Source organism: Populus alba, chromosome 4 (genome assembly GCF_005239225.2).
Source record: "Populus alba chromosome 4, ASM523922v2, whole genome shotgun sequence".
Classification (NCBI taxonomy): domain Eukaryota; kingdom Viridiplantae; phylum Streptophyta; class Magnoliopsida; order Malpighiales; family Salicaceae; genus Populus; species Populus alba.
The window spans coordinates 189457-205469 of record NC_133287.1 but is presented as its reverse complement, the minus strand read 5'-3'; the positions used below and the strand labels follow the sequence as shown (position 1 = coordinate 205469).

General features: G+C 33.5%; 2 protein-coding genes and 1 long non-coding RNA gene across 3 annotated transcripts; all 3 read left to right on the top strand.

Moving 5' to 3' along the window:
• Positions 1–2842: 2842 nt before the first annotated feature.
• Positions 2843–5724, top strand: LOC140955499 (uncharacterized). The gene is made up of 7 exons (XM_073408650.1): positions 2843–2846; positions 2963–3181; positions 3420–3484; positions 3749–4078; positions 4161–4271; positions 4364–4766; positions 5507–5724. Exons 1-7 carry the CDS (start codon positions 2843–2845, stop codon positions 5722–5724), a joined length of 1350 nt encoding a protein of 449 aa, XP_073264751.1.
• Positions 5725–6292: 568 nt separating this feature from the next.
• LOC118061861 (uncharacterized) lies at positions 6293–6992 on the top strand. Its single transcript, XR_004689665.2, has 2 exons — positions 6293–6531; positions 6760–6992. It is a non-coding gene; the product is annotated as an uncharacterized lncRNA (long non-coding RNA).
• A 1244-nt stretch (positions 6993–8236) lies between these two features.
• LOC118061866 (agamous-like MADS-box protein AGL62) lies at positions 8237–9126 on the top strand. Its single transcript, XM_035075477.2, has one exon. The coding sequence runs from the start codon at positions 8268–8270 to the stop codon at positions 8859–8861; it is 594 nt and encodes a 197-aa protein (XP_034931368.1). The 5' UTR covers positions 8237–8267; the 3' UTR covers positions 8862–9126.
• Positions 9127–16013: the final 6887 nt, after the last annotated feature.

The following is a 16013-nucleotide window of genomic DNA, read 5'->3' as shown; positions in this document are numbered from 1 at the left end:
TTGATGTCATGCATGTTGAGAAAAATGTCTTTTGACAATATTTTTTATACAGTTATGGATTGTCCGAATAGAAGCAAGGACAATTTAAAGGCTAGATTGGATATTCAATTGTATTGTCAGAAGCCAAATTTGCATTTGCAACAAGATATGAGTGGTCGGGTTTACAAACCTAAAGGCACTTATTGTCTACACAAGAAACAACAACAAGAAGTCTTGTCATGGATGAAGGAATTATCATTTCCTGATGGTTATGCTTCAAGCATTTCAAGATGTGTGAAAGAGGCACAATGTAAGGTTTCAGGGATGAAGAGTCATGATTGTCATGTCTTCATTCAAAGACTTCTTCCAACCGCTTTCCGACCTTACTTACCTAGGCCACTGTGGGAGGCATTAACTGAATTGTCCGTATTTTTTCGAGATATTTGTTCAACAAATTTGAATGCCCAGCACATGGAGTTAATGCAGATGAATATAATTGAAATAATTTGCAAACTTGAAAGGATTTTTCCTCCATCATTCTTTGACTCCATGGAACACTTGACGATACATCTACCTTACGAGGCAAAAGTTGGTGGACCAGTTCAATATCGATGGATGTATCCATTTGAACGGTATGTTTTCATACTATGTTAATTTTATTAACTTTTGATTTTTTAAAAATAAACTAATTGACATAAATGATATAGGTATATGTTTTATCTGAAGAAGAAAGTGACCAATAAAGCTAAAGTTGAGGGTTCCATATGTGAAGCATACTTGATTGATGAAATTACCAATTTTGCATCTCATTATTTTGGTGATGACGTGCAAACAATTTGGAATCGAGTTCCACGGAATGATGATGGTGGCCTTAGAAGTGTAGATGGATGTCTCTCTATTTTTTCCTATCCAGGGAAAAAATTATCCAAAAGATTTTATAGAAGGCAGTTGTCACATGCTGAAATGCAAATTGCGCATAACTATGTGATATTCAATTGTCAAGAACTGAAGCCTTATTTAGAGTAAGTATGAAATATTATTTTGTATTAAATTTATAATAATTTGTTATTAACTTTAACATTTTAAAATTTTAGGCAATGTCGACAAGAGCTAAAGTCACAACAATCACATGCCAGTGATGGTGAAATAGAAAAATTATGTGAAGCAATTTTTCCAAATTGGTTAAAAAATAATGTAAGTGTTGTAATAAAATTAATTTATATTTTTATGTCAATTAGCTACTTTAAAATATTATTAATATCTTTTAAATCATTATTTCTTATGGAGTTAACTATTATGCTAGGTGGAATACCAATCTAATGGAATTGAAAATCAGCTCTTTGGACTTGCTATGGCCCTTCAACTTCAGTGAAATGTTATAATGGTATTATGTGAATGGTTTTAAATTTCATACTCAACGTTATGGTCGTTTTTAAAAAGACAATGAATAGTGGAGTTTGTGTGAAAGGAAGTTGTTATGATGATGATGAACGTGATTATTATGGAATGCTTAAAGAAGTTGTTCGGCTAAAATACTTGGGGAGTAAGTGCAAGTTATTTATGTTTAAATGTAATTGGTATGATACAAAAACGAGGGATTAGAGTGCATCCTTCGAATGGTTTGGTTGAAATCAAGCATACATCTCGACTACACGGAAATGAAGATTTGTGTTAGCACAACAATGTCAACAAGTCTACTATACATATCCACCTGGTAATAAATCATCTGAATGGTGGACGGTTATTAAGACAACTGCTAGAAGTCGTTATAATGTTGATATGGGTGAATTTATTGAAGATGCAAACAATGTGAGATCATTTGATGTTGATCAATCAGATGAGATTTCTCAACCATCTCTTGTCCTTCCTACTCAAACACTTGATGATCCAAATATACTTGTTGAATCATCTCATTATGAAGAAATCGGGCAACATGAATTGATTCAACTTGACATAAATTGGGGAAACAAAGATGATGAAGCAGAAGAAGATGGTGATGGTGAAGAAGAAGAAGAAGAAGAAGAAGAAGAAGAAAGAAGATGATGATGATGATGATGATGAGGATGATTGTTATGGTGGTGATGGTTAGGAGTGATGATAATAATAAGTAGCACAAGTTAATTTTATTTCGTAGTATATGTAATGAATTATCTTTATTATATGTATGGATGATTTCATATTATTTGACAATATTTAGGCTTTCAATGTTTTGTTTTATTATTATTTTATTCAAGTGTGTGGTTATGCATCACATTACATAAATCATTTTTCATTGACCTTTGAAACCATTTATAACCTTTCAAGTATCAATCTTTAAATTGTGATTTTGATGTTATATTTTTATTTTGTGATTTGTTTTCTTGCTTATAGGTGCTGAAGCGTGAAAGAAAGGGTTTTTCCTACTCAATCTTTTGATTTATAGGACCAAACATTAAGGTAAGCATACTCATAAATTTTGATTTCTGCTTAATTAATTATTTAGAATTTTATCTTTTTTTATTGTTTGTGTTAATTGGCTTATGACAATTTAAACTTCATGGCTGATTTTTGTCATTGCAAAGAATGCTTAATGAAATTGTCTTGATGTTATTTACATATTTGGTTTTGTTGCAGTAATTATTTTATTTGAAGTATAATATTTTTCGGAGTGATGGCTATTATTGTTATGTTGTATATATTCATATGATAATGTATATATTTTTTCTGGTTTTTAGTATGCCTCGACGAGGATCCATATTAGAATCTAGGAGTGACAGGTCCACATCAAGGAGTGACAAGTCCACTTCATCCAAATCATTTCAAACTACATCAAGGCATAATAACAAAGCATCCACAGTTCATCAACCTGTGTATCAGAACACAAATGAGTATTATATACCATCATTTGGGGAGTACACATCCTTCTCAACATGATTATGGGAGGGTTGATGCATATCAATATTGTGAGGGATTCGTTTTCAGGATTTGCTTCAAACTCAAGGAGGTTTCTCTCGAGATAACCAACTTGTTTATGGAGGACATAATTTATATGGGAGTCATGGGAGAGTTGATGGTGATGATGATGATGTGAACATTAGAGATGCAGATGAGGGAGACGGTAGTAATGTGAGAGGTGTATGTGATGAGGATGAAGATGGTGTTCCATCATATCACGGTTCAACATCTTCTCCATACAATTATGATCAAATTGTGAAAAGGAAGGGTTTTGACACGCCAATGGATCCAATAACAAGAAAAAAAGAGCTTTGTTTGTATGGAACAACATAGTAAGTTCAACTTTTTAATAACTAACTGATTAAGTTATATTTTCAGGTATGAAAAAAATCACTTATTATTGTATAATTATTTGTTTAATATAAGTTTGTTTATTATGTATTTTCAGGTTCAATAATGCATCATGTGGACGTGCAATTGGAGATATTTTGAGGTCCAATTTTAAGGGAGCATGCACTCTTGGGAAAAAGTAGATTCCATGTGCAGGGATGAACTTTTTAGAGAGTTTAAGGTAAGAACCAACACTAATTGCCATAATATTCTTTTTAATTTTGATCACTTTAATGTAGCATTATGAAAATTATCAACTGAATAGCTATGACTGATTTGTGTTATAATTTGTTCTTATTTCTTGTTTACTCTTTAATATCATTTAATTTCTTTAGTTATTACATTTTCTTGCAAATTCTGAACAAGATAACACAATATGATTAATTATTTATATAATTTGAAATTTTGTGCACTCTTTTTACTTGGTATATATATTATTTGGTAGAAAAAATATTCCTTTTCTGAGGAAGATGAGTCGATTGTTCGTAATATTTGGGAAGATAAGGCTAGGATAGCTTTGAATCAACAATTGACACGAGCTCGCAAGAATGCCATGGCAAAAGAAAACACAACAAATATTATAGATTGCCTTGATAAAGGTCCTACCTGGATAAACAATGATGATTGGAATCAAATGATCAAAGATGTTTGGTCCACCCCTGAATTTCAAAGGAGGTCTGAATCTGCTAGGAGGAATCGATTATCCCAAACAGATGGCAAAATAAGCACTCATTCTGGAGGAACGGTGTCATTTGCATCATATCGAGCTAACATGGTAAGAATATATTTTTTTATGCTTAAGATAATGAATTAAAATTTATAAATTTATCTTTTATAATATTTATTAATCTTGAAAGCAAGAGGAAGCTGGTGGAAAAGAACCTCCATGGGATGATGTCTTTTCAGCTTTGCATCAAAGTACCAAGCAGTCTGGTAGCTTCGTCGATAACAAGTCAAAAAAAGTGGTTGTATGTATTTTTATTTGATTATTTCTTAATATAACTCAAGTATTATTTAACATTCAAATTAATTTAATGTTGCATGTATTTTATTTTGTTAGGAAAATTATAAAATGGAGATGATTTCAAAGTATGGAACTGATCGGGAAAATCATCCTTCATTTGATGGAGCAGCTTGGTGTGCGGCTTCAGGAGGAGTTACAAAGGGTAGGGTATATGGTGCACCTCGTATGCCAAAATCTATAGTTAGTCCAAGCTCTTCATCACATTCCTACTCGGTGGAGTCATCATATCCCAGTTCATCATATCGAGCATTGCAAGAGGAGATAAAGAAAAAAGATGATTTGATTTTTGCAATGAAACGGCAGATGGATTCCATGCAAGAATATCTTGTGAACAATCTTGGATATCATGGCGGGACATCAAATATTGATCAAGGTATGCCATCACCTTTGACTCCATCAATACCGCCACATATGGCTCCTCAAATAATGACATCTATGGGTCCCACATCTCAACCAAATTTATCGACCTACACCTCGACCTTTATATCCTGATCAACAATATCATGGTTCGTCTTCGCAACCAGAACCATAATTGTATCTTTTGTTGTTTTTTTTTGTATTTGAACTTAATTGTATTAATGCAAGTTTAACTAAATTTTTATAATATGAATATTATTTTTATTCTATTTTTTTATTAATTATTGTTAATATTAATTTATGTTGGTTATATATATTCTACAATTTGTAAACTACCCATAAATAAATAAATAAATTAATTAAAAATCATTTTAATAAATAAATAAAAATTAATTTAATAAAAATATAATAATCCAATCACCAACGGATTCTCCGTTGGTGATTGCAACTGATGCCTGCATCAGCAACGGATTATCCGTTGCTGATGCAGGCATCAGCGTGCATCAGCAACGGAGAGTCCGTTGCTGATGCATGAATCAGCAACAGATTCCCCGTTGCTGATTCGTCAAACTAGCAACGGATAATCCGTTGCTAGTTTTGCAACGGATTATCCGTTGCTTTTTATAAGCAACGGATTTTCCGTTGCTGCGAAATCAGCAACGGATTTATCCGTTGCAAACAAATCAGCAACGACAAATCTGCATCCGATTTGTGCCGTTGCTGATTCCGTTGCTAAATTGTTTTAGCAACGGATTTCAGTTGTATTTGCAACGGAATTGTCCGTTGCTAATTACCATATTTTTTAGTAGTGGATGAAAGAAGGTGGGGAAGTTGGGTTTGGACGGGATAGGTTTTGGTGGGATCTAAGTATAGAAGACATGGGATTGGAGGAGCTTGAGCGGTATGTGGCTTCAATGGAAGAGCTTAAGAAGAATGTTGGAATTAGGGTTGATGAGTTGGAGAAGGCAAGCAACTCTCCGTCCAGATTCTTGGATTTGGATTCCGGCCTCAACGCAAAGGGCATTGATAGATATATATGAGAGTATCTGCTTGAATTAATTGCATCTGCCTAGTTCTTACGTTTTACTAGCTACTGGTCCTCGTGGCTACATGCATGGATTTGGAGGTGTACGTACGCAGTATTATCCTTGTAACCCTCCTCCATCTATTATTAGTGATAATTAAATATTTTATCAAACATGCGCATGCTTCCATCCAAGACGACATCAAAAGTTTATAATACTTGTGTAAGACTAAAATTTATTATAATTTTATACCGAGATTAATTATCATGATATATTGGTTTTTATTTTAATAAAAACACTTGACAAACACGTGTAAATTAAACAGAATATTTAACTGATAACGAAGGAATCAAGGAGTGGCATTGTTAATTTAATGTATATACATTGTATTTGAAAAACAATTGATATGATCAAAATGTTTGAAACTCACATGAGATAGCGGGTAGATATATTGAGATTTCCTTAAAAAAAAAAAAAAAAAAGACAAATCGAAAATGGCCCAATTTCAAAAAACCAATAGACAGAACCAATATATCATTACTCTTTTCTTCATTTTGACATTTTCATACTGCAAGCATTCGTTCTGCTACTGCAACTTTGATTTAATTTTCTTAAGTTAAATGGGGATGGCAGCATCACAGGGCAGCATCGATTCCCAAATTTGGAGCATGGGATGAAACAGACCCCAGGTCAGGGGAAGGCTTTACTGTGATTTTCAACAGAGTGAAAGAAGAAAAACAAATTGCATCCACCACATTTCCTTCTGTGCCAACCCAACCAGGAAGTCCAAGAAACAAGGGAAATTCTTCCTCTCGATCAAAGGTAATCAAGGTGTTGGCTAATTCGCTTCATATGATCAACTTCATAACCATAACATATTAAATATTCTGCAGCATGCAGCAGATGTTCTAGTTATTGGAGAGAATTTTCTAAGACAATTACAAATCTAAAAGCTCTTAACAACTTATAAACTTCAATATTCTCCTCTGCTATGCTTCGACTTTGATCTGTCTCATGAGTTATGAAAACAATACTACTATGATCATGCAGTTCTGTTGCTGTTGCTTTCCGAAGGGGGAAAGTAGTGACTAGCTAGATGGCTACTTCAGCTTCTTACAACCTTGCTTAAGAGCAGAAGATCATTTCGCTTGATGCAATGCATATATCAATGGTTTCCCACAATTAGTGCCCAAGGATTCTGTAATTTAAGATTTTACTCTTTGCATTACATTTTTGTTTATTATTAATACGGTAAAGGGAAGAGAAATGTTGGATTTAGCTCATTTTTCATGTGATTGCACGTCAAGCTTTTCTTCCTAGTATTATAGTCCGTAAATGAATACAAGGAAATAATTTCCTACAGTTTAAGCCTTTGAAACTGTCCTGTCCTTTTCATTTAATTGTTTTTTTCTGGAGAATTGGATTCTACCAAAAATCACAAGGTTATATGTGGCTCTCTTTGCTGGATTTTCCAATCTGGTTTTGGGTCATCCTTGTTGCAGCGATTTTTTATTGGCTCATTTGTTTTGCTCAAATGCCAACCAAATCCTTTGTGGACCCGTAGTCAGGCTCATGAGTCTCCCTAGCTATCTGTAGCTAGGTGCGGTCTTGAAATAAAATATTAACAGATAAAATTATGTTAAATTTATTTAAAGATTGTTATGTAAACATATTTATTTTATATGAAAAAAGCCTAAAACCAAAAACCAATGAGCTTGAGCCTAGGTAGTTTGAACTAAGATCGAATCTAGACCAGGCTCTTCTTTATTCATACATTCAAAACCTAATGGGCTAAAGTTGCTACCCAATCCATGCACATGTATGTTTCTCAAAGATGTCCTGGAAATCATCCATGGAGGCCATATGTTGTCTCTTATAATTTCTAATATATATATATATATATATATATATATATATATATATATATATATATATATATATATATATATGTTTTTAGAAGAAAAAAATATGTAATTATGCGCACATATAATCCTAAAAATCAAGCAAATTTTTTTTAAAAAAAATTGATTCAGAAGTGAAATTGAAATATCTTAACTAGCATTGAGCTAAAAAGAAATAGGAAGTTTAACATTAGTTAATCAATCTTTTATATTTACATGTATAGGGCAATATTCAAAAATAAATATAGATATTACAATACTATAATATGTGTGTGTGTGTGTGTGTAAAGGAAGTTAATTAATTTTATAAGCTTATGAGTATCTTGTTATCTTTTTTAATTATTTATATTTTAAAATATAAAAACAAAGAGTGAGCTAGGAGTGAAATTGAGAGTTCTCTGCTAAAAACTTCCAAATTTTGACAGAAGTAGAAAAGGAAATAATTCTTTCTTAATAATTAAAAAAGATAAACAAGATACTCATAAGCTTATAAATTAAATTAATTAACTTCCTTTATATATATATATATATATATATTGGCTTCATGAATAAAGCTATCGCATTAACTCCGTAAGAAAATTTATTGCTTTTTAATTCATTCTCAAGAAAATTAACAAGGGAAACCCTAATCCCTTCCAAGCTAATTAATCAAAGGTCATGGCCACCAAAGTGAAGAAGCAAAGCCTAGGCCGACAAAAGATCGAGATCAAGAAAATAGAAAACAAAAGCTCCCTAGAAGTTACTTTCACAAAGCGTCGCAAAGGTCTTTTTAACAAGGCTAGTGAGCTCTGCGTCCTAACCGGAGCTGAGGCAGCAGTTTTTGCTTTCTCTCCGGGCAAGAAGGCCTTTGCCTTTGGTTATCCCTCTGTGGACACCGTTATAGACCGCTATTTAAGCGCAAATACAGAAGAGGGAAGATCAGTGAATACAAGTGCTAGTCATCATCGAGTGGTCCTGGAGAGCAGGAAGCAATATGCAGAGGCCCTTGCAAAGAAGGAGGAGGAAAAGAAGCGAGTGGAGACGATGAAAGAAGGTGGGGAAGTTGGGTTTGGACGGGATAGGTTTTGGTGGGATCTAAGTATAGAAGACATGGGATTGGAGGAGCTTGAGCGGTATGTGGCTTCAATGGAAGAGCTTAAGAAGAATGTTGGAATTAGGGTTGATGAGTTGGAGAAGGCAAGCAACTCTCCGTCCAGATTCTTGGATTTGGATTCCGGCCTCAACGCAAAGGGCATTGATAGATATATATGAGAGTATCTGCTTGAATTAATTGCATCTGCCTAGTTCTTACGTTTTACTAGCTACTGGTCCTCGTGGCTACATGCATGGATTTGGAGGTGTACGTACGCAGTATTATCCTTGTAACCCTCCTCCATCTATTATTAGTGATAATTAAATATTTTATCAAACATGCGCATGCTTCCATCCAAGACGACATCAAAAGTTTATAATACTTGTGTAAGACTAAAATTTATTATAATTTTATACCGAGATTAATTATCATGATATATTGGTTTTTATTTTAATAAAAACACTTGACAAACACGTGTAAATTAAACAGAATATTTAACTGATAACGAAGGAATCAAGGAGTGGCATTGTTAATTTAATGTATATACATTGTATTTTGAAAAACAAATTGATATGATCAAAATGTTTGAAACTCACATGAGATAGCGGGTAGATATATTGAGATTTCCTTAAAAAAAAAAAAAAAAGACAAATCGAAAATGGCCCAATTTCAAAAAAACCAATAGACAGAACCAATATATCATTACTCTTTTCTTCATTTTGACATTTTCATACTGCAAGCATTCGTTCTGCTACTGCAACTTTGATTTAATTTTCTTAAGTTAAATGGGATGGCAGCATCACAGGGCAGCATCGATTCCCAAATTTGGAGCATGGGATGAAACAGACCCCAGGTCAGGGGAAGGCTTTACTGTGATTTTCAACAGAGTGAAAGAAGAAAAACAAATTGCATCCACCACATTTCCTTCTGTGCCAACCCAACCAGGAAGTCCAAGAAACAAGGGAAATTCTTCCTCTCGATCAAAGTAATCAAGGTGTTGGCTAATTCGCTTCATATGATCAACTTCATAACCATAACATATTAAATATTCTGCAGCATGCAGCAGATGTTCTAGTTATTGGAGAGAATTTTCTAAGACAATTACAAATCTAAAAGCTCTTAACAACTTATAAACTTCAATATTCTCCTCTGCTATGCTTCGACTTTGATCTGTCTCATGAGTTATGAAAACAATACTACTATGATCATGCAGTTCTGTTGCTGTTGCTTTCCGAAGGGGGAAAGTAGTGACTAGCTAGATGGCTACTTCAGCTTCTTACAACCTTGCTTAAGAGCAGAAGATCATTTCGCTTGATGCAATGCATATATCAATGGTTTCCCACAATTAGTGCCCAAGGATTCTGTAATTTAAGATTTTACTCTTTGCATTACATTTTTGTTTATTATTAATACGGTAAAGGGAAGAGAAATGTTGGATTTAGCTCATTTTTCATGTGATTGCACGTCAAGCTTTTCTTCCTAGTATTATAGTCCCGTAAATGAATACAAGGAAAATAATTTTCCTACAGTTTAAGCCTTTGAAACTGTCCTGTCCTTTTCATTTAATTGTTTTTTTCTGGAGAATTGGATTCTACCAAAAATCACAAGGTTATATGTGGCTCTCTTTGCTGGATTTTCCAATCTGGTTTTGGGTCATCCTTGTTGCAGCGATTTTTTATTGGCTCATTTGTTTTGCTCAAATGCCAACCAAATCCTTTGTGGACCCGTAGTCAGGCTCATGAGTCTCCCTAGCTATCTGTAGCTAGGTGCGGTCTTGAAATAAAATATTAACAGATAAAATTATGTTAAATTTATTTAAAGATTGTTATGTAAACATATTTATTTTATATGAAAAAAGCCTAAAACCAAAAACCAATGAGCTTGAGCCTAGGTAGTTTGAACTAAGATCGAATCTAGACCAGGCTCTTCTTATTCATACATTCAAAACCTAATGGGCTAAAGTTGCTACCCAATCCATGCACATGTATGTTCTCAAAGATGTCCTGGAAATCATCCATGGAGGGCCATATGTTGTCTCTTTATAATTTCTAATATATATATATATATATATATATATATATATATATATATATATATATATTATATATATGTTTTTAGAAGAAAAAAATATGTAATTATGCGCACATATAATCCCTAAAAATCAAGCAATTTTTTTTAAAAAAAATTGATTCAGAAGTGAAATTGAAATATCTTTAACTAGCATTGAGCTAAAAAGAAATAGGAAGTTTAACATTAGTTAATCAATCTTTTATATTTACATGTATAGGGCAATATTCAAAAATAAATATAGATATTACAATACTATAATATGTGTGTGTGTGTGTGTGTGTAAAGGAAGTTAATTAATTTTATAAGCTTATGAGTATCTTGTTTATCTTTTTTAATTATTTATATTTTAAAATATAAAACAAAGAGTGAGCTAGGAGTGAAATTGAGAGTTCTCTGCTAAAAACTTCCAAATTTTTGACAGAAGTAGAAAAGGAAATAATCTTTCTTAATAATTAAAAAAGATAACAAGATACTCATAAGCTTATAAATTAAATTAATTAACTTCCTTTTATATATATATATATATATATATATTGGCTTCATGAATAAAGCTATCGCATTAACTCCGTAAGAAATTTATTGCTTTTTAATTCATTCTCAAGAAAATTAACAAGGGAAACCTAATCCCTTCCAAGCTAATTAATCAAAGGTCATGGCCACCAAAGTGAAGAAGCAAAGCCTAGGCCGACAAAAGATCGAGATCAAGAAAATAGAAAACAAAAGCTCCCTAGAAGTTACTTTCACAAAGCGTCCGCAAAGGTCTTTTTAACAAGGCTAGTGAGCTCTGCGTCCTAACCGGAGCTGAGGCAGCAGTTTTTTGCTTTCTCCGGGCAAGAAGGCCTTTGCCTTTGGTTATCCCTCTGTGGACACCGTTATAGACCGCTATTTAAGCGCAAATACAGAAGAGGGAAGATCAGTGAATAAAGTGCTAGTCATCATCGAGTGGTCCTGGAGAGCAGGAAGCAATATGCAGAGGCCCTTGCAAAGAAGGAGGAGGAAAAGAAGCGAGTGGAGACGATGAAAGAAGGTGGGGAAGTTGGGTTTGGACGGGATAGGTTTTGGTGGGATCTAAGTATAGAAGACATGGGATTGGAGGAGCTTGAGCGGTATGTGGCTTCAATGGAAGAGCTTAAGAAGAATGTTGGAATTAGGGTTGATGAGTTGGAGAAGGCAAGCAACTCTCCGTCCAGATTCTTGGATTTGGATTCCGGCCTCAACGCAAAGGGCATTGATAGATATATATGAGAGTATCTGCTTGAATTAATTGCATCTGCCTAGTTCTTACGTTTTTACTAGCTACTGGTCCTCGTGCTACATGCATGGATTTGGAGGTGTACGTACGCAGTATTTATCCTTGTAACCCTCCTCCATCTATTATTAGTGATAATTAAATATTTTATCAAACATGCGCATGCTTCCATCCAGACGACATCAAAAGTTTAATAAATACTTGTGTAAGACTAAAATTTATTATAATTTTATACCGAGATTAATTATCATGATATATTGGTTTTTATTTTAATAAAAACACTTGACAAACACGTGTAAATTAAACAGAATATTTAACTGATAACGAAGGAATCAAGGAGTGGCATTGTTAATTTAATGTATATACATTGTATTTGAAAAACAATTGATATGATCAAAAATGTTTGAAACTCACATGAGATAGCGGGTAGATATATTGAGATTTCCTTAAAAAAAAAAAAAAAAGACAAATCGAAAATGGCCCAATTTCAAAAAACTTGTTTGTAAATCAAAGTGAAGATAGGCCTAGCTAGCTAGCCAGTAATGTTTTTTCTTGCTAATGTTATATAGTTCTTAATTTTCATTCTTATTTACTTCCCTTGAAACGAGAGAGAGGGATCATAGTTTATGCTTGTACTGTTGCACCTCCTGAAATTGAAAGAGAAATAGAAATTGATTAAATTAAATTAAGAGAGGGATCGAAAGAGATGGAGGGGGAGATGCAGTCACTTGTTCAAATTCAAAAGAGTATCGGCATTCGTGATGTTCTAGTATCGGCATCATATTCTGATCCTTGTGTTGCAAAAAAAAGTAAGTTTGGTGGTCTGTGCTTCCAGTACTGTATTTTTTTGTATTCAATTTTTCTTTGTTTTCTAAATCTCGCAGCTATCATACATGGAGGGTATCAAGCCGCCATCGATGGAAGGCATTGATGCCTTACTAGCTGTAAGCTGTCTGCTTTATCTCGTTTTTTTTATGCTTGGGTCATTTGGATGGTCTAAATATTTCCCTCTATTTTCTCCAGAAAAACAAGAGTTCAACATTTGAAATTAATGGTAACTAATTCCCCAGCTTCGGTTTCATAGGCTGCCCTGACCGTTACGACTATATATCAACAGGCTAATTAATCTTGATTAATCTCTATCATCTTACTGCAAGATTTTCCTTTCATAAGATTGTGGTACTTATATTCTACATGGTCGACCCTAGATGTTATTATCTTGTTCAAATCCAATGTCATTAAGAGATCCTGGCATTATTTTGCAACTGTAGATTTCGACTATTAACAAAAAAAAAAAAAAAAGTCTGTTAGTCTTTTGTTTTTTCTTGCAGCTCATTCAATGACAAACCTATTGATGAAGAAACTGCCAGCCCAATGTTCTGTGATCTTTTTGAAAAAAGAAACAGAATGACCTTCTCATGGACTTGCCTTGATATTCCTAAGAAAGCTTGTGATCGTCGAGTATGTTCAGCATTTTCAACTCAACTTTTTGTGGCTTTCTGCTTGTCCTGACATGCATATCTGTATGTGATTCTCATTTTTTGTGCATGTGTCTAATGAGCACCTGTGTGTTTCTATAGTGCATGCTTTGTATATCTGTATATATCTAATTCCTGGGCAGTTATTAGTTTTTTGAAACTACTAGCTAGTTAATGGTGAGATGGATATCTGCATCTAAAGATCAATGAGTTTGCGAAGCGGTGCTAGAGCAGCTAATATCCATTCCTACATAATTCAGCGCATCTCCAGAAGGAGATGCCTTCTCTAATGGGCGCAAGACTAAGACTCAAAAACGCCTTATCAATAATCTTGAAGATGAATTTTGCAAATTCAGAATGTGAAACAGAGTAGTGTGAGGAAGGCAGAAGGGTGTTCGTTGCAAGAAGTGCTGTGGAAACGCGTACTTGTCTTATGTAATATATTTTTAATACATGCTTGTTAACATAACATTTGGAGCTTTGCTGAAAAGCTTGCTTGGATTTTAAGCATGATTGCCAGTTTTTGAAAGGGATGATGATGCCTTGCAGAAATTTGGATTTCGTATTCATTCATTGTTTTGATTGTTGTTGTGCTTTTCCTTGCAATCACCGTTTTTGTCTATCCTTAATTCTAGGCCGGTGACGAGCAACGCATTAGGATGTTATTAAAAAAAATTGTGACTTTCCAAATATTTTTTAAAACTAATAAAAAAAAATAAAAATTCATAATATTTATTTATAAATAGTAAAAATTTAAATTTTAACTAAAATAGTGTATTCAAGTAATTTAATACATCAAACTCAAGACTAAAAACGAAATCTTGTGAATAACAGAAAACAAAATGAGTGTTAAAAAAAACTCTTCTTAACAATCAACATAAATTAAGAAATCTAAAAAATAATATTAAAAAAAAAAGTGAGGTTCAACGAACTTAATAAAAAAATAACATTTAATATACATTTTATAGCCATAGTTTTGAAATCCAACGTCGATAGTTAACCTGGTTTAAATGATCAGTTACAGGTCAAAATGGGTTGACCCAGATCAATCGCAAAAAAAAATTAAGTTGGGCAGAGGAAGATATCTCTAAGGGCCACTTCTTTTTAGCTTTTTCGTTGATGGCATCATGGCAAGGAAGCGCTTCCAAACATTAGAATGAAGGAAAACCTGTAAGGTTTCCCGGCTTCTTCTTCAATCCAATGAACATGTGGATGTTCAGTGGGAGCGGTATGTGACTAATCCTTGCTCATAAGAGGATATTAATCCATCTGTTGCTACTGTGATTGTAGCATGAACCGGCTGCAACAAACAAGTACGAGATCTCTAAGATCAATGAGTGGTCGACAAGGTTTAAAGAGATCTACTTTAGCTTGACGGGATCTTGGTGATGGTGAGTTGGTATAGGATTACTCAGATGACTTTTTACCAGGAATTGAATGAACTATCCATAAATAATATTCTTTAAGGACGGAGTAGAGCGAAACCCCAATTTTATAAGTTCCTTAAAGAGGAGTTGCAAGCCATCAGAGAAGCTTGTTCTAGATTCCCTGGTTATAGACTTCCATTCTTTTGCAGTAGTCACAGAAGAGAACATCATAATAAGGTTCTTTTCGCTTGTGAGACTGATCCATCTTCGACTAAGAACCAATTTTTTTGACAAAAAATATACCACCTGGGACTGTTGTGGACACTATTACCTGGGACTGTTGTTAACAAGAGAAGCAAACATGCATGCATCAACAGACATTCAAAACAATCTCATTTTACAAATAGAAAACAAGCCCGTGTAGAATAACAGAGATGGAGATGGGGCTTACCCGACTTGCTATTATGCAATTCTAAGACTGTATCAAAGAAAAAAAAGGTTGCTGGGGGTCTCAGCCGGGTTTACCCGGGTCGACCGGGGTTTCACCGGGTTGACTCCCTAGCGAATTTTTACTTAGATCCAGACCAGTTCCAAGCCCAGGTTGCCTGGATCCCTGGTTTATCCACCGGACCGGTCCGAGTTTCAAAACTATGCATTATAGATATTTATAAGTTATAGGTCATAAATTGTGACATAATAATAATATAAGAATAAAATAGAAGTGTATAAGACATATTAAGTATATTAGTAATATGATAGTAAAATGCATGTTAATACATATAACATGAAACCTTAAGATTCTGATACAAATAAGGTTTGCAAACCTTAGTAATATACAAGGTTTGCGACCTATTATAAATATGAGATTTGACACGCCGTCATTATGAAAGGATAGTCACCAACATGTTAATATTTCTCTCACTAGTTAAGATATACAAATTATTAAACGTACATAAAGCTAATTACTTTCTATTTAGTATGAAAGTTTTTGACAAATATTCCCGATATCTAATTATAACGAACAACAGTATCACAAATATAATATATATATATTATATTGTTATATTTAGATATCGGGAATAGTATATCAAAGCAAACAAATAATATACCGAATAGTATTAATCATCGGATGTGAATATAAATTTAATAAACTAATGAGTATTTAGA